The sequence below is a fragment of the Anser cygnoides genome, chromosome 8, assembly GCF_040182565.1.
Source record: "Anser cygnoides isolate HZ-2024a breed goose chromosome 8, Taihu_goose_T2T_genome, whole genome shotgun sequence".
NCBI classification, from domain to species: Eukaryota; Metazoa; Chordata; class Aves; order Anseriformes; family Anatidae; genus Anser; species Anser cygnoides.
The window spans coordinates 28,223,358-28,242,675 of NC_089880.1; the positions used below are offsets into that span (position 1 = coordinate 28,223,358).

Here is a 19,318-nt window from a genome sequence, read left to right on the forward strand (position 1 = left end):
CAATACCAGCAAAAGAGCAAATTATTTAATACACCAGACGGGCAAGAGGTTTTGACGTAAGTCAAATCTGTGGTAGAAGTTAACCTTGGGGAAAACTTTAAAAGACTTTGTGTCTAACCTTAAATATAATGAAAGGCTGGCCACCCCCTTATGGTGTTTGCCGTAAGCCACCCCAACCCAAAAGGAATATAGTTCTGATGTCCACTACCAAGCTAACCCATACAGTGCCTGTATGTCAAGAAAATTAAATGCCTCTGTACTGAGGAAAGAAATATGTAGATCCCACTGTGGGTTTGGGTTTTTCCTCTCTTCTTACAGGTTCCTGCTAAGGAATTATTTTTACACAGCCACTCTGCCAGCCAACTGATCCACCACACCAACGTAACTGACATCCTGGTCATCTTTGGATCTTAGGTGCTCTGGTAAAAACGCAGGCCTGTAAGCACTGAAGGGAATGGAAGGAGAAGAATCCAAATTTTCTTTCCCCTCATCACACTAAAAGCATTTTCAAGACCATTCAGCTTACCTCACTGTAATTGCCTTGAGATAAAACTACTGCAGCTACCTCTCAGCACTTCATATTCCATACAAGTTTTGTGTAGACATCACAGTAACTGGAGTCAGTTTAAAAATGGGATCGTTCCTTTTCAAACAACTTTGTCAGGTTTGCTTATGAATACAGTTCAAAAAAAATGCTTTTAAAATCATATTTCTCATCAGAAGCTACCAATAATGTTGGGGATTTTTTTTTGAAATATCTGGGTATGTTGTCACAATATCACTACCTGGAGTTTTACCACAGAGTAATGTTTCCTGTATGTTTCAGTGTAGATCAGAACTTAGTTTTCTAGGTCACCTTAGAGATAAAATCCAAGCTGATAGCTTCAAGTAGTATTTGTGTGTTAACAATGCCTTTCTGCACACCCATTTCGCTCAGAAGGAATATTTCCATCTGACAGAAGAGAAGGATGTTTTATTCCTTGACACATCTGTTCCCTACCCTTAAAGTACGTGCTTCATCTGCACTAAAAGTATTATCAACTGAATTTATGAAACACTTAGGCACATTAAGCATCTATGTAAATCTCTACTCGGCCCTTTATCAGGACAGAATAGGAAAAGAAGGCAAGGGGGGAGGAACAGTGAGGGATCCAACTGGCAAAGTAACTGATCATCTCAACCACCACAGTCTTACATGAAATAAGAACTGACACACTGACACTCTCACGTGTACGTGATATTAGAAGAAGGCAAGATGAATTTTAAAACATTTTATTGTACAAAAGATGAACTGAACCAAAACTGAAACATTTTCTACAATTTTAAGAGTTTTATTCTGCAACTTGTGCTTCCACATGCTTTTCCAAAAAGCCACAATAAAACAGCTCAGTAGTTCCACTTCCTTCTTACCAAGAGTATTGAACAAACTGTAGCTGTATCAAAATCTGTTGTTTATTCTTTGTATTCCAAGAACTGCTGAAGTCTTTTCTTATGTTCTGGAGATACTTGCACTGCACTAAAAAACAAAACACAGAACATAAGGTTTTATGTTAAATGTAATACACCACAAAATAAAGCCTCAAGCCAAAACTAAGTATACATTGAAATAAACAGCTACACTTGAGCTGAAATTTAGAAAACCCAGCTGTATGAAAAACCTGCGTTCCAAGAAAAACGCACAAAGGTAGATATTAATAATTAAAAGTGTCAGTTCTTAACCTCAACAGCTTTCACTACTGAAAGACACTTGTCCCCAGAAACCTCATCTACTTCTTTAGCCACGTAAATCATGGAATCACATACTGACAGAACATCCTAAATTGGAAGGGACCCACAAGGCTCATTCATCTCCTGGCTCCACAAAGACTACTTAAAATTAAACCATGCATGTGAGAGTGTTGTCCAAATGCTTCTTGAACCCCAGCAGGCTTGGAGCCTTTTCCAGTACCCAAACATCCCCTTGATGAAAAACCTTTTCCTAATATCCAATATGAACTTTCCCTGATTCAGCTTCGTGAGCAATTGTTTACCTCGCAAGAGTCATTTAAGTAAGAAAGAATCTCTCAGAAGTGATCTCTCCTGTACTTCTCGTACTTCGAACTGAGTGACATTTCATCCCCACAGAGATGGGCAGATTCTGAAGGGTGTTTCAGTCCCACATATTTAGAGGCCAAGTATAAGAGTCTGCCTGCTGTGATAGCAGCTGAGAGTCAGACAACCAAGAAGGGTGGGAACTTGATTATGTGGGGGCTGCACAGGTTTCTCAGAATTCTCTCCCCACTAAACAGATATTTGTCTGTACCTGATTTACTTTCTTTTCAACAGCTACAGTTTAATAAATGAGTGGTATTCATGGACCGCTTCTAAAGAATTCATGAAAAATCACTAAACATCTGCCCAGAAATCTTTGAATAAGTTTCTAACAGGGACCATACATCTATGCAAGAATTTTGTAAGGTTCAACAAGCCAAAACACACTAAAATACCAAGTTAGAAAAACGTCTTAAAGGGATTCTTGCAAAAACATCCATTTTTCTACAGTAACATTTAACTGAACTAAATTTAGCAAGCAAGGAATCATGAAGTTCTTACTTTAAGTGTTCTCCAAAGACAGTAGTTATCCGGTACAGCGCGGTTTTCAGAGACGCTCTAAGTGCAAATCTTAGCGTTTTGTAAGATGTGTCCACCAGACTTCCTGAGATCCTGGGAGGTTTGCTGGAAACATGAGGCAGTTTGAAGTGTCTGTCTACAACCTAATTGAGAAAAAAAAAAACACAGATTAGCTTACTTCATCTGTTTAATTACTTTATAATAGAACTAGCAACATGTCCATGTTAAATAAAGCACAAAAAAGAAGCACAAGTTCAGAAATTCACTAAGATATGCATCTAAGACCAAGCTTTGTATTTGAGACCTTTCATTTCTAGGCCATCAATATGAGCACAGAAAGATGTTCTGTGAAATAAGATTCTCTGATAATGAGTCTTAAAAGCTAAGCACAGCACACACACTGAAGTATGAAACCAATTCTGTTCTGTATTATGCCTTGATTCCTTAAAAAAAAGTGGCTTTCCCCTTTCCTTCCCCCCAGTGCTGGTTCTTGGAATAGATAACTTATACTGAAGAGCTTAAATAACCTCAAAATTCTTTCCAAGAATCTCCTCCATTGAGGAAGTATAAAATGATTATTTCAATAAGACATGCATAGCCTTGAAAACAAATCTGCCTTTAAAAAAAAAAAAAGTACTCATTTCCAAACCTCGATAATTTGAACAATTTGAGTAATGCCTTAGTGTTAGTAGAGAAACACCACGCTGATCTTATCTCCTGTGATTTGCAATGTCTTCAAGTGCTTTGGGTTGCACAAGGAATTGTGTACAGCAACTAAAGATGAAGCCCTAACTACGCTTAAAATATAATAAGTTTGCTGCATCCCTGAAACAAGGTTTAACTGAGCACTTAGCACCATTTATTTTTTAAGTGAAACATGCCAGTAAAAATGTGGCTTCTACATTTCATAAATCTAACGAGGTTTTTATTCAGCTGTTTCATAATTAACTTAGCAGCTATTAGCTGTTTTGTTTAGGTTATATGCAGATGAGAAGCCATTTATGGCAGTGACAACTTTAACGTTATGATTGGTCAGCAGTATCAAAATATAAAATTAACAAAACTCCTCCTCCTCTAATAAACTTGTTCAGTAGTAAGGAAAAGTTAATGGTTTTCACCTCCTGAAGCGTCAGTAGAGTATTCAGGATAGCTGGCAGGGTAGTTTGAACAACTCCAAACTGGTCTTCAGTAAAAGAAGCTGCTACCAAATGAGACAGACCTTTGGGGAGGGAAAAAAGTCCACTATAATTACAAGATTCTCAACTTGTGAGCCATTTACAACAATCCCATTTTTGCATGAAGATTCTCCTAGTGTGCTGGAATTCTTAAGACTACAGCCAAGTAACAGGTACCTCAGCTTTGACTTGCTTCAGGACTAAATCAGACACTGGTTTGACAGCTGTACAGTTGCTTGAGATTAATAAAGGAAGTGATATGATAAATAAAATAATTTTTAAAAGAGAATTGTCTCCCTTTGCACTCCTCTGATCGGAACTGTACCTGACATCAACCAAAAGACAAGACCTATTTCACAATCCCAGCCATACAGAAACATTTCTGGATCATTTAACTTTTTGTTCAGCTTGTACAAGAACTTTACTACTCCGAAGGGAAATTTGGATTTAGCTTCCCCTTCTTGGTTTATTAGTTTATCCTATTTTTAAAATTGTACAGCCTAGCCCCTTGGCCCCTGTTAAAACACAAATGGCACTTTCCGCTCATGTGTAAAGCTGTAGGTATTATTCCCATCTCCGAACTGTATTTCTTGGCTCATCACCTTCAGTCTGGCACAGCCTGTCTTATCTGCCCATAAAACATCTAACCTAGGAAGCTGATCAATGTTTGCACAGTCTAATACTATAAAAGATTCCATAAACACTGCTATTTGCTCTTGACTTTGAAACAAACAAGAAAATCCTGTTGTGCAACCACACACTCACTGTTATTTCAAATCTCTCTGAACTATCTCTTCCCAATTATTTTTTAATTTATTACTTAAGTGCCTCCCCATCACTCCCTCCCTCTGCTCTCTGTGATTAACAAGAGAAAAATTCAAACCCTTTTTACAGCAGGCTTACTTCCTAAAAACATTGTAAGTTTATTACTGAAACTAATGTAAAAGAGATTCATGTTGGAGAAAAGCAACAGAAATCAAGTTCAGGAATTGCTACCAAATCTCTACAGAGCAAATTAAAGGTGCAGAAAAGCTGGGAACAGAAACCGCTTACCTTCCAATGCCCAGATGTGCATTTGGGCATCAGAGAAAACAGCTTGGATGGAGGCCTCTGGATGCTGAGAAGAAATCAAAACATTCTGAGTGCAGGTTCTAAACAGTGTCACCAACATTGCAGGTTTCAATTAAGGTATCAGACATCTGACAGGGTCACCTCCCTCCCCTCAGAAAAGATCTGCAAGGCCAGCAAACTTTAGGGAACGCATAGAAAAATCTGATCTTTCAATAAACCAAAGTTCTTTTGGGGCAGGAGCTGCCCACAAAGCTATAGCTCCAACTGGAACTTCCAAAAAAAAAAAAAAAGAAAGTATATCAGCTAACAAGCTTCCGAGGGCTAAATAAGCAATACAATCCCTCCATTCCTGTTTCATCATCTTATTTGATTCAGTCTCCATTCCATTCTGATCCGTCTAACTGATCAGAAAACACTGCTGTACACGTAAGCATGAGTCATTTTCACATGCACAGAAAAGATCTGCATATAAAAATATGAACTTTACTTGCAAGAAACATTTAAAACTATGAAAAACAAAGATCTACTGTAGCGGAGAGTGCTTCTGTAAAACTTAATTGAACAAAATTCAGTTATATGAAGAGCAATGCTCAATTGGTTTTCTGCATAAATACTACACAAGTTTAGTTTAAGCTCTCAAGTTCACCTGGAAGGCAGTAGTTATGTTAGTATGAGTATTTCAAAAGGAGAAATTCCCAGCATTCCAGCTACCATTTCTCCCACAGAGGAAAACTATGAAGCATTCACTTGGTACACAGACCTGACAAAAAGAAATTAACTGAATTCTAACTTTAACTAGAGGCCATATTATCTAACAATTAGCATACAGAGACAATTGCATTTTTATGTTCTCACTTGTGTTTTACTATACGATACTTTAAGCAAAGTGCAGTTTATAGACAGCCTAGTTTAAACGAGTATTTTTATTCTTTTATGCATGTATAGAATTCCTGCTGCAGTAGGAATCAGTCACAGAATCATTCAGGTTGGAAAAGGCCTCTACGATCATCTAGTCCAACCTTTAACCTACTACTGACAAGTCCACCTCTAAACTGCGCCACTCTGCTCTACATCTACGCGTTTCTTGCAGAGCTCCAGGCACAGTGACTCAACCACTTCCCTGGACAGCTATTCCAACGCCACACAACCCTTTCAGTAAGGAAATTTCTTCTAATATCCAACCTAAACCTCCTGTGGTGCAACTTGAGGCTATTTCCCCTCGTCTTAGCACTTGGTGCGTGAATCTCACAGTAAAAACAACAGTGTACATATGGAAAACCTTAAATTAAAAAAATAATTTTGTAATCATTGCTACATGTAAGAAGCACAACGACAAAGCAGATCCCATCTGCGCATGCATTTGTAGACTATGCTGCTCAGCCACAAAACAAGACCATGACTACCTTGCTGAAGAAATACATTATCAGCGCTCGTCTTGACAAGAAGTTTTTTATCTGAAAAGAAATAGAAAATTTAAAATATCGCATTTATCTGAAGGTATGCACAGTTGGACCTCCTCAACTCTACTATTTTTTCCATAGTAAAAAGGAATTGGGTGTGGGGGGAAAGGTTTTTTTATTAAGTTATGTAAGATAATTGGAGAAGGAAGTGTTCATTCAAAAAAATGAAAAGTTCTTTCAGCAGCGAGAACACCTAAGCTGTGCTGGCTGTAACTTATCTGTGCCGCAACTTTTACTCTACCTGTTCTTGCTTGTTCTGAAGCCATGTGTAAATAAAGCTGGGCTGTACTGCCTCACTGCCGACTCTTGCAACAGAGAGCACTGGGAAGGATTCGTGGTGGGAACCATTCATTTGCAGACCTACAAGAGAAATGCAGTCTCTTGAAAAAACCAGTTGCTGTCACTTTAGTCCTAAAGATACAGATCTCTACTGCCATCTGTTACACCTATGACTGGAAGGCTAAGAACAAGTGTAGTGGAAGAGTGTCTACCTGAACCTGATGTCCACAGCTTTGGTCCCCTTCTCATAACATGAGGACTTTGGACTGATCCATGCCAAGGAGAGTTTAAATCCAGAATTCCCACCTTGGAGGTTAAAGCAGGTGAACTGAAAGGTGAGCCAATATCAGACCCAGGTGATGTCTTTGAAGGCATTAGGGGCGATTTAACCAGGGAAGACATGGAGGCTCTGTGAATGACGTTAGACCTCTGTGACTGGAATGGCATGTCTTCTGTCACCGCAGCTCCTGACAACAGAAACACACTGCGTGTAAACAAACAGGCTGACACGTATGAAATAGGTAATGGGTCTGCTATTTGATTGCTATTTCAACAGCTTCTGTATGGTCAGAATTCTCATTAATGGACATTGTTTCCACTGTGGTCTTGCAAAGAAGTAAAAAATCAACATGAGTATGAAGTTGAAAGTTCATCAGTTCAAGAACAAGTGAGAAGATCTGTCTGGATCCCCCCCCCCCCTTTGCTAACTAGCATTACTATGTGCTGGTATGTATCAATGTAAGGTATGTTTTTAGTATTAAGTACCAGAAAACAAAGCTGCTTAAGGACAATCCCGACGTAAGAATGCCAATTCTTCCTCATTCTGCTTGGTAAGTTAGAAAGACACGTCAGTGTCAAATTCCAAGGCAACAGCAGCACTAGAAGAAATCCACCTCTGACATGCCAACAGTTCCCTGCTGTTCCCAGGACAGGAGTATACTTGTGTCCCAGGCACTGACTGCTAAGGGATTCAGTTACCTGGCAGCCCTCGTGCTAACACAGCTCTGCTGCCAGGAACGATGCCTGAGTCCGTCATGTGAAACACCCCAAATGCTTGCCAACCGCACACAGCTCACTCGAGTCAAACTGGCTTTTCTTTTACTACCGTGATACACGGTAAACTGCATGAACATATTCAAAGTCCCTATAACAACAAAACAAAGAGTAATTTCACCATCTTAAACTAATCACAAGAGCAGCCACACAAATCATAATGCCTCTCTTGGCGAGACTTAAGTTCTCCCTGTAATAGGCTCAACCACTTACTAAAATTGTGATAGTTACTTTCTTAATTAATGCAAGTGTGGAAAAATACACTGTATTGAACATATCATACAAAGCAAAACAAGTAAGCATGCTCTTTCGAAGTTCTCCATTTATTCTGGGGTTATTGCAACAAGAATAGTTAAAATTAAATTGGGGTTGGGAAGTGTTGTTTGTTTTCTTTTTAATTGTTTCCATTTATTTGCAGAAAACCCCACTACTCATTTTTCCATATAATTAAATTCATACTAACGTACCTATGTAATCTATAGGTATTTCCATGCATTATAAACTCTTACGAGCATTTCCTCACAGTACCTGGAGTCTGTGGAGGTACTTTCACCTCTCCTGCTTGCTGTTTTGCTCTCCCGTTTGCTGCTGCAGCTTCCTGCTGTGTGATCAGCCGCTGGGTCAGATCACTCAGAAGACTCAAACACTCCCTCGATATCGCAGTCCAGTTGTGTGGGTGCCCACCTAGCAGCATGCAGACAAAATGAAACGCAGTAGGCATGTTTGATCCTGATGTTCACCACTGCATCTATTCTGACAGTGCACATTTGCTCTCAGCTTAAGCTTCAAAGACCATAGTGCCATTCAATTTCTGAAAAGCCACAGTGTTTTCACTGCGACCGTTTATTTATACTGAAAGGAAAATGAAAACATGGACAGATTCTACCCTCTGTCAATGAATAACTCTAAAATAGACTTCAGCAAAACCCATTAAGCAAGTGGGAAATGCAGGCAGTTTGGCCCATCAGATCTGATATCTGCTAAACAACTAAAATGAACCAAGTGATACCAACGGTGGTGGTAAACAATTCTGAAGTAGTGCAAACATCAGAATTCCTGATGAGGTGCCACAAAGTTTTTGAAGTCTTCTAGGCAGTTTCAATTGCCCTTCTCTGCCCTATCTTTGTATATAGCAAGAGGCTTGTGTACTAATTAGAATCATAGCCATTGTTTGCTTTCAAAACTCCAGTGGTGACTCATTATTTATGCTCAATTTAATCTCACATCTGACCATTAGGCTCACATACACATCTGTTAGATAACTCAGTTTAGACTGTTTGATGGGTGATGTCAAGAGGACCCTGCTTTCAATACTTTAAGACCTGTGTTTCCTCATGGCTGTCATTTAAATCAAACAACAGGGACCAATGTTTATTGAGTTTAGTAGATGAAATGATATGAATACAGGTAATTAAGCATTCTTTTGGAACAAGCATCAGAGAAATACTTTTACTTATGAGGTCTTCCAGATTACATAGCATACATCACAGCATTAAAAAAAAAAAGACTAGTCAAAGCATCGACTAGCATTAAAAAAAAAAAAAGAAAAGAATCAACATGAGAGAGCTTTTATAATTACCTGGCTGACTAAGGCTAAAGACTTCCTGCCGTCGAACAGGGGAATACTGGGAAAGCAACATCAAGTCTTGCAAGGCTAAGAACTGCAAAGGAAAATGTTTTAGTTCACACAAAGTCCAAGTGGGTTCCTTAAAAACTGTACTTACACAAACAAATACAATCGCTAATGAAGACTGAGTTTACAAAGACTAAAACCAGCACAGTGACAGGAGAAAAAGTGGCGGCAAACGACTGCACATGTCCCTGGAACCACTTTGGATGGGGCTGCCGAGTAGAGCTTCAGAGAACTTTACCGTTCTTTACAAATGACCTACCGCACTATTTTTTTTAATCTTAACAGCTAACAATGCGGACAAAAAGAGCTCAGAAGTCTAAAGACAGAACTGTTTTAGCAAGCCAGAGCTCAGCTGCAGCGCACCATACGGTACAAAACCTAATAGTGCTTTTTTCATGTAATTAACTAGTTAACGTGGCAGTCCAATGATAGCCGGATTTCTCTCACTATGCAAGATCCAATTATAAACTAGACACTTTAGTTAACTGCTGAGATTATAAAGCAGATTGTGCTGTGCTCAATTCTTCCCTGCAGATCCTTTGATAACGCAAAGCTGAAAACAGAATTCAAACGAATTGCAGCTTATTATACCTTTAGTTTTATCAGAGATCTGTATAATCATTAAGTATGGATCTTCCACGTGCAGAATATTACCTTCATTTACATAATGCTTCTTATATGAGGTCAATTTTATTTAATTATAACCAGTAAGTTTGATTAATGTCTACCATAGATGGACCAAAATTACTCTCCTTTACTCACAGATTTTAGTTGTTTTTGTATTATTGTCTTTTGGGGAAAAAACATCTCAATTCCCAATATAAATATGGAAATAATTTTTAATTTCAAGAGAGATCACATGTTACAACTCAAGCATAAGCAGTATGGGCAAAACGTTAGAAGTGTACAAAGCTATGACAAAATTCCTGTTTACTTGACAGAGACCCAAAGCTGAAAAAGTTTAAAAAAACACGTGTCATTAACCTTTTTTTGTGTTAGCATCAGTACAAACTAGCGCATGTGTTGCGGACAAATACCTCCCACCTCTAATTAAAGTAGTCTGTCTTCAGGCTAAAAGTAGCACAGCATAGTGAGCACCAGCAGATGTCACTACTAACCAAGTTTTCACCACTGAGCGAAACTGCCTTCTTGAGTGTGCTGAGGAAGCTGTTTAAAAAATTAAGAACTAGCACCGCAGTTAAAGTAACTGCTACACAGAAGAGCACGGTTTCAGAATCACCTTCCTAGCACACATCTAGCCAGGAAGATGGAGGAAGACCACTTACCTTTATAATCAGGGGAGGGTTGCTGTTTAAGATTTTAGGCAGGCACTGGTCTGTCTCCTCAGCAAAAGTTGGCTGAACAGGAAAATGATGTGTCTAAATATAAACATCAGAAATCGTGTTATTCAGAGCAAAACACAAGGAAAAAAGCTTATGAAACACCACACCTGAGCTGTTACTTGTTAGAAGAACATTGAACTACAAAAGCACGTACCCAATTGCTTCAACTTACTGTAAGCTAGCTTGAACAGCAAGAAAAGAAGTCTACTCTTTACATTTAAAACCGCAGTCTCAGAAAATCCAGCTACCTTTATCTTCAAATACCTTCCATGTATTCATATAGTTAGGCACATCATATCGCTACAACAGTAACCTAAACTACACACTTGTGGGGAAAAAATCTAGCAATGCCACACAGAGAAACAAGACAAATCTACACTACAGGTCTGTCTTTAATAGCACAACCAATATGGTGAAAACCAGAGGGGTTCCTTTATCAAATAAAGGAAGACTTTAGAACTCCTCTCTTACACTGTTTCACTGATAAACTAAGAAGTTCTTAGGCATGATATCTGTATTCTGTGCTTTAACAGAATTTGTTTCTGGTCTTGCAGCTACATTGTTTAAAATGCAAACTACAGTGCTTAAAATTTTATCAAATATTTCATCTTTTTAACACTACTTAACATGAATTGGGCACAGATTACCTGTCTGTCCCGTGTCACTGTTCTTGTATTATAGACCATTGCTTTTTTTCCTCTTCCCTTTCCAACTATGAAATCGAAATTTATAATAGCAATTGCTTTCAGAGGGTTAATAAAGTGACTGTGTAGAACTGACTGAAGTTTACATCCTTACTGCCTTTTCTGTTAACACACTGCAACCATTTGCAAACAGCTCTGGAAGTGTTCTAAGCTAATCAAAGATTTCAGGCGGGTAAGCTTGTCTTTTGTTCAGCAGTCAAAAGGGCAACATCCATTTTATATCTTCACAACTCGATGCTTCTTTTCTTTTCGATACTTTTGTAAGTGATACAATAATTAGTGACTTACAAGGTCCACTGGCACTTCAACTATTATCCTCTGAAACAGGTTGTTCACACATCAGAGCTGCTGTTCAGCTGTCTACAGATTCTGCCATCATTACAGCAGTTATGCTTGACTTGTTGTTAATCCTTTTTCCACATACAATCACAACAAACAGAGACCTTTTAAAATTAAAGCTAATACTCCAAGAAGCACTGTGTAACCTTTCATCCCTTAAGAGTGCTTCATACCAGTACATTGGCCAGGGATCTAAACCTCACTTGTTTTCCTACTGATATGCAGTTTAAGACAGTGTTCAAAAAAAAAATAATCCAAGTTAGATGAACACTTTTTCTTCAATTCTTACAAAGAAATATCTGGATTAGCCAAATATCAAAACCCCCAATTCTCTGGTGGCAAGACTTCCTCCTCACCCCTCCAACCCCCATCACCGTCTCAGATTTATTTTTAATAAGATTCATTATATATTTAAATGGTCTTTTTTTAGCCATATTAATTTGTAACAATGATTGAATGAAAAAGCAAAAATTTTTTAATTCCCAAGATTGCTTGGGGTCTATTTTAATACTGCAGCCTGAATTCTATTAACATGTCTCTACATAGGAGAACTGTGGATTTTGATGACTTGTTGAAATTTGAGATTTCCAGAGCTTAGCTCACAGAACACTGACATCATTTTCTTCTCTTTTCTACTGAGAAATTGGATTGAGAGCTATACATTTCCTGGGTGTATTATCTTCCCATGTAACCTGCAGCTGTTTGTCACAAGTCTTTGGATAGTCCCACTCTCAAACACAAAATCATTGCATGGGAACACAGCCAGAGACCAAGCTGACAAGTCCTGCCAGGCACTAAAGGGTCCTGTGCTGGCACAGCATCCTGACACCCAAAGAGGACAAAGAACAGGTGCAGTTTCTATGAAGTACAAAGATACGTTTTTGAAAAAAAGTATCTGTGAAACACTGTATTATACCTTCAGCATTGCAACTGAATACTAACCTCTGTAGCATAGATCTTGAAGAGTAACCAGGCAATGTACCAGGTAATCAGAAGAAATGCACCACATAACCAGGTATGGTAGAACAAAGAGAGGTCCAATAAGCCACTCAGAGTGTCAAGGGGATGCAATTTCCTGCAGATAAAACATCAAGAAGATACAAGTATTTTTATTACGGAAGACATCTATTGTAAGCTGTATTCTTGCAGTTGATGCCGTTGTAAAGTTGCCTTTTTATTTTCCTCCAAAAAGTTTCCTAAAGATGCTAAGGGATCCCATTTCTTTAATTTTTCAGTAATTGATTAAATGAAATTAAAATTACTGAAATTAAGGAAAAAACTAATACAAAATAAGTATTAATGACCGCAGTCATTTAAGGCATTAAGAGCTCCAGCTTCCCCATTTTAAGAGAAATGATAGCCGTATTTAAAATGCAAATATGCTGAAAACCACAGAAGCAGATAAAACACGTGAGATTGGGAGAGATCAGCCTCTTTTAGGTTTATGAAAATAAAGGATATCAAAGAGGATTTCTTAATGACCATCTATAAGATGATTTCTACTGGGGTGTTGTTGGCTCTCTTCAGATTTATTTCAGAAACGTCCAGTGCTCCCCAAGTTCTGCACTGGGAAGCGAGGGACAAAGTCTCACTACATGCAAAAAAACAAGTTGCTAAGAAAAACCAAGTCACTAAGCTGGACTACTTTAGCAAAGGGAGCTGCTGGCAATATTCTCCTGTAAGTACTGTAAGCACAAAGTATTACCCACCTGTCTATGTGAAGATCCATTGTGGTACTTATCCATACTTTTGGGATATAACCTAGGGGAGAAAAAAACACAAAACAACAAAAACAAAACACTGAAACAAGTAAAACACTGACAAGCATGTACACAAACAGGCCAAAAAGAAGATCAAAGTACAATGCACGTACAGAGACAGAATGGCTTTGTAACATGCATGCACTAGGAAACAATCTGCCTTTCGGTTTTCTTTGCTTTGTCTTTTTTTAAAAAATAGGAACAAGAGAATGAGAAAAGGCTTCAGGACAGCAAATTTACAGAGAGATGTAGATCTTATTATGAGTTTTCTTGCTAGCTTCTCAGCATTGGAATTATTTCTGTTTCTGCCCTAACAAAAGAGGGCTAACATTAATTAATATTAATTCTCACCACAGCTCAGGCAGCATCAGAGTGCTTTTAAGAGAGTGGAAATTAATAGAGATGCACTGTAATTGTAATTTACCCCCTAACGTAAATAAAATGGAAGCAATTCTAGCATACTTTTACATTATTTAGGAGTATAACTACAACCATAACAACAACAACAAAATCACTGATTTTTTGGAAGTCCATCCCAATCATCCCCATGAACATAGAATATTCACTATACTTTTAAGGAATAAACTTTGGACTCACTCAGAAAGGAGGCATATTGCTTTTTTTCTCCCAACAATAAAAAATGCATTTGGAAGTAAAGCCAAAGTGCTAATTTTTGCTTTAAAATAGTAAAAACATACTAACACTACACACATTGAAGTCATACCCACTGCCAGTATGTCAGGTTCACCTCTAAGGCTGTGTTCCCAACGCCAGGCAACAGAAGGAACAGGCCAAGGCATGGAGATGTTTACCCATGTTATAAAAGATTTGGGAATATTTAAAGAAAAAAGGGAATATAAATTACAGTTGAAAACAAAATTTTGCATTCGCACTTTGGGATATTTTTGCACATTTTCAGGTCTTTTTGACACAGATCAGGATAGACATACAAAGAGCAGCCCAAAGCATAAGGTTTTCAAATGCAGGCCTGTAAAATGCTCGCTGGTTAGTTTGGTAGCTCCTCCTGTGTGCGAGTTACTTCACAGCTGCCTGTAATGAGACTTCCCTCACAGAAGAGACCAACCAGAGACAATCCTCTGGAGGAGGACCAATGTTTCAGCACAGCGTCCAAAAACACAAGATTTCAGGCTAGAAAATTACTGTTCCCCGCTGTCTTCATAGAATACTGTCATGTTCTTACAGTATTACCAACTAGATAAGAAATCCTTACAGAAGGTGCTAATCTCCTTGGAGAAGAAACATTTCTCACATACTAAACAAAATTCTAAGACGCTTTAAGAATTAATACTAGTGCATGAGCACTGTGCCTTTTCTCACCATTTGAGAGAGCTGTTACATCTCTTTGCTTAAGTATGTCTGTATGCCTGCAGCAAGCTACCTGAGGGGCTGAAAACCAGCATAAAACGCCTGCCTGCCTGAAACAATCAGTTTTCAAAAATACAGGAATTAAAAAATTAGAGAACTTCAGGAATCCTTACCAAAAAAGTAATATGCAACACAGAAGTTTCTAACCAAATACAGCGATTCCACACAACTGTGTTTAACAAGGAGAGGCAAAGATCTTCTGAAACGTAAGTACTTGTATTGCTAAAAACAAAAACATTAGTTTAATATTCTGCATTCAGAACAAAGCAACGAAATGGTAAAAAAATAATGACAATGTCCTTAAAAACTTCTGGTCAAGACAAATTTAAAAAAATAGGTTAATGCAATGCCAAGTGTTGCACCTACTATTTATTCTCCCAGGCAATTTCTGTCATTTTAGAATCATCTCTAGTTTTCATCCCTTTCCTTGTAGCGGTATGAAAATGTATAGGGAAAAAACTGACTGCATACAATGGGAAACAATAAAAAAATCTGCCTAATGCAAAACAAACAACAGACATTTCATCTGCTAGATTTCAGGTTAGATTAACAACTGTTCCATTAAAACGCAGGGAAAATTCAGATATATGAGAGTTGTATTGTCAGCAATCCTCCAAGCAGCAACAGCGGTGTAATACTGATGCCCTTCTCCGTGCAAACAAATTACATCTTTCCAAAAGAACAAAGCAACCTGTATGACACTGTATGTAAATGAAGCAAAAGCAATTTTACTTTTTATTCAGCTAAGCTGCATTTAAATTAAAAAAAAAAAAAAGAAATAATAATATAACTCTAAAAAATACTAACTAAAGCATCACCAAAATGATGCTCGGTGTGCTGATAAACTGAATGGGCATAGATTGACTTAAACGTGTTCCACTAATACAACCAACCTCGTGTAAAGGCACATTTTGCCAAATTGGTTGGACTTCCTAAATCTAGGAATCATGTAAAGTTAGCGGCTGCTGTGAGACTACGTGAACAGAAGAAATACTTTTGAGATGATGTTTCACAAGCCACCCCTCACCACTTCTCACTGGTGAGATTTCTGCAGAACTGCTAGAGGCTCCTCCAAAAGGATTAATGCAATTCCTGTTTCATAGCAGCACACACATGAAGTAACTTCGGAGGCTGAGTTTTAAGCAACTATCTATATGCTATTTAGACTTTAAATAATGTGGTATGCCATTGCAACTGACATTATTTTTATTTTTTAAAATACTCATGATTTTCAGCTTTTAGGTGACCTTTTTTTGTCAGTCCCTGAAGTTAACGATCAGTTTGTGGTTACCGTCTCTTTCCAGAAGCTCACTTTCTGCAGTGAAAGTGATCTTAATCAACTTCTAAATGCAACAGAGGGGCTTCGTCAGTCTGGATTTCTATGTTCATTTGAAACGGGCTGAGCAGGAAGAAGGAAGGTGAACACCACTGGCATCGGAAGCTATGTGAGTACACACTTCATCTATTAGTGAAAGTTATCAGACAGCTGGTACAGCCATATTCAAAAAAAAAAAAACAAGGCTTTTTTGATCAGTTTCACTTAGACATCTTTCCACAAAGGTATTTAAATCTCTTACCTGTATAATTGGAAATGGCAAATAATTCATGTTGTTAATAAGATACAAGAGACTATAACTGTATCCAATGAAAGCTCCAGAAAGTAGAAAAAAGAGGTGATACTCATTTAGGCACATCTGAGGAACAGCATCTTCTGGGCTAAAATAGAGAACTTAGTATTAATTCAAAGTTTAAAAAAAAAAGTAGTCATTCTAGTCTTTAGAAGTTTGAATTGGAAGTTCAATTTTACTCTCCTGATCAGTACCCATGATGATATCTCAGTAGGTTTTTTCCTAAAGTACAACGCTCACTATCTTTGTAATTTATATACGAGGATGCTTCTGATATTCAGTATGTCACATCAACCAAAAGACTGAGAATCAGTTCAAATAACCGTTCTGTCACCATTCGACTTTCCATTAACAGTTCCAGCAATTCTGTTTTTCTGGCCCAGTTATCTCTCTACGCATCACAATATTTATAAAATAGGATACTGCCTAGCCTTTATTAAAGGCTATCAACAAGAAATATGCTCATTTTTGATAGTACTCAAATTTTAGCCTTCTGCTTAAAAAAAGGCCATGGGTAAATACATTTTACAATATAAATTCTTTGCGTAATTTATCCTTAACGCTCACGATTACCTTTCTGAAGGTGTGCAGGGCACAGCAAGAAACTGGAACTTCCCTTTTGTCATAACTGCAGCGCACCAAGCAACCAGCATTCCCATTACAGCGTGAACAGCTGAATGGATAACTTGCTGAGGATGAATAATTTTTCCTATCAGCGCTAATCGAGAGCATGGTATCGATGGCACAACTGTAAATAAAAGCCAAAAGTGAATTTTCAGTTGTTACTAACAAAAACCCCCATTTGAAAAGAATGCCACTGGCACCAAAGAACTTTTCAGCTGCAGTCAGCCTCTAGTAAAGAAATCAACGAAGCAGCTAAGCTGAAGGGGGTGTCAGCCATGAAGTAAGCAGGAATCTGAAATGCTTTTCCTTTGGCTGTTTGAGCCCCCCTCGGACTCACACAAGTCCACTGTTTTCAAGGCCTCCCTGCGTCACTGCAGTAATGAGTAAATACAAACCATTACCTCTGCCTAAAACTAACTTCTCTCTACATTAATTTATAAAGAAATCTGTCAGTGCTAAGTACATTGGATGTAAACGCAAATCCCTTAAACGGCCATCCGTTTTAAGCCAGGTTTTATAGCGAGTTCAGCAATGCGTATAACCCACCTGCGTAGAATTCAACGTTGAAGATGCTTATTACCAGTATCACCACAGACATAAGGAGGATACAAAAGATGACATACGAAGTATACAAATCATTGAAGGAATCTAAGATAAGAAAAAACAATTATTGCTCAGAAGATTGCAGTAACAAAGCAGTGACATTAACTAACAGAGTAACGGTAAAGCCTTTAACAATAACCCATTGAGTGCACAAAGAAGAGCAATGTTCAAAGGACTGTAATCTCATACTAGATCTGCCCAGCTGTGTGACACTTCTGGATACAAATACACTTAAGTTTCACATAAAAAGTACTTTATACCCTTAAAACTAGTTTTCTGATAAGCCACCACTCAGAGCTTTATTAAAAGTAAAATCAACGTGAATTTAACCGTAGGCGATGTTACACAGCTTCCCTTTGCTTAACAAAAGCTGTGACCATACGGTCACACTAGGCAGATAAGAAACTCCTCACAGAATAACTGATTTTGTTTAGTTGTCTTTCAGGCCTTTATATTTCCAAAGGCGAAAAGAAATCAAGTCTCTCTGCCTCGAGCAGCTAAACGCTCACAGGTATCAAGCTTCCAGCTAAACGCTTCCCTTAATTTTCTGCGCGTACGCTGGAGGGAGAGAGAGCTCACCACATCGAGCGTGCTCTTTTGGGAATTCCACTTGAGATTCAAAGCATCGTGATGTGAGGAAACTTAAGTGCTTCACGGAAGGAGCAGTTGCCCATGGTGGAAAGGGGAAGTGTGTCCAAGTCCTCAAAGCAGAGGGCTGCCCCTATCACCTCATTTTTTCTCTGAAGGATACACTTAGTTGTTATTGCTGCCTAGAGAAAGCCACGGCTACGGTGGTTACAAGTAACGCAGAATTTTACACTTCAAAGCCTGCACACCACTTAGAAACGCACAAAGAAGGGAAACGCAAAGCCAGGCAGCCTCTACCCGTCCCGAGACCGAGCCCAACACAAAGATGGGGAACGAAACACAGAGAGGCTTTTTGTAGGGCCACAAAGGCACCAAGGAACACCTCGCTAAACGCCTGGCTCTACACCGGGCGCTAAGGCACCGGGCCCGGGCCACCCACCGGCGATCCAGCGCAGCGGGCGGAGCGGCTGGGCGCGGCCGAGCAGCACGAAGGCGGCGGTGCAGGCGGGCAGCAGCAGCACGGACCAGGCGACGGCGGCCGCCAGCCTCCAGCCCAGCACCTGCGGGAGGCAAAACGGCGTCAGGGGGGTGGGCAGCGGGACCGGCGGAGGTGGGTGGGGGAAGGAGGGGGTCGGGGCCGCGCTCACCTGGCGGAGCAGCGCCCGCTGCCGGCACGAGGCCGCCGCCTCCATGGCCGGGCCCGCGCCGCCGTTCGAAGGGGCCGCCGCCCGCCGCCCCCTTCCTCTGAGGCGGCTTCCGGTGCGAGGCGCGCCGGGAAAGGAGCGGAGCGGCGGCCGGGCGGGAGGGACTACAAGTCCCGGCGTGCACTGCGCCGCGGGGGGGGGGGGGCGCTGCGGCATGGGGGCGGGGCGAGCTCCGCCTGAGGCGAGAAAAGACCCGGGAGGGTCGGGGGCGCACACCTCAGGGTCAGCCCCTGTGGGGAGTCTGAGGTCCCCGCCAACCCAAACCAGTCACGTTCTCTGAATTTTAAGGTTTTTTTTAAACGTGTTGACAGTACCACGTATCAAAAAATGTATTTTTGAGTCCTAAAAGGTACCCAGG

General features: G+C 39.5%; 1 protein-coding gene across 1 annotated transcript; it reads right to left on the reverse strand.

Moving 5' to 3' along the window:
* Positions 1–1,256: 1,256 nt before the first annotated feature.
* NDC1 (NDC1 transmembrane nucleoporin) lies at positions 1,257–19,045 on the reverse strand. The gene is made up of 18 exons (XM_067001575.1): positions 18,904–19,045; positions 18,696–18,816; positions 17,612–17,713; positions 17,015–17,189; positions 16,391–16,529; positions 14,927–15,035; positions 13,377–13,428; positions 12,610–12,742; positions 10,568–10,660; positions 9,228–9,309; positions 8,177–8,332; positions 6,808–7,062; positions 6,558–6,676; positions 6,260–6,310; positions 4,839–4,902; positions 3,729–3,829; positions 2,593–2,753; positions 1,257–1,516 (listed from the first exon to the last, which is right to left on the reverse strand). Exons 1-18 carry the CDS (start codon positions 18,946–18,948, stop codon positions 1,453–1,455), a joined length of 2,022 nt encoding a protein of 673 aa, XP_066857676.1. The 5' UTR covers positions 18,949–19,045; the 3' UTR covers positions 1,257–1,452.
* Positions 19,046–19,318: the final 273 nt, after the last annotated feature.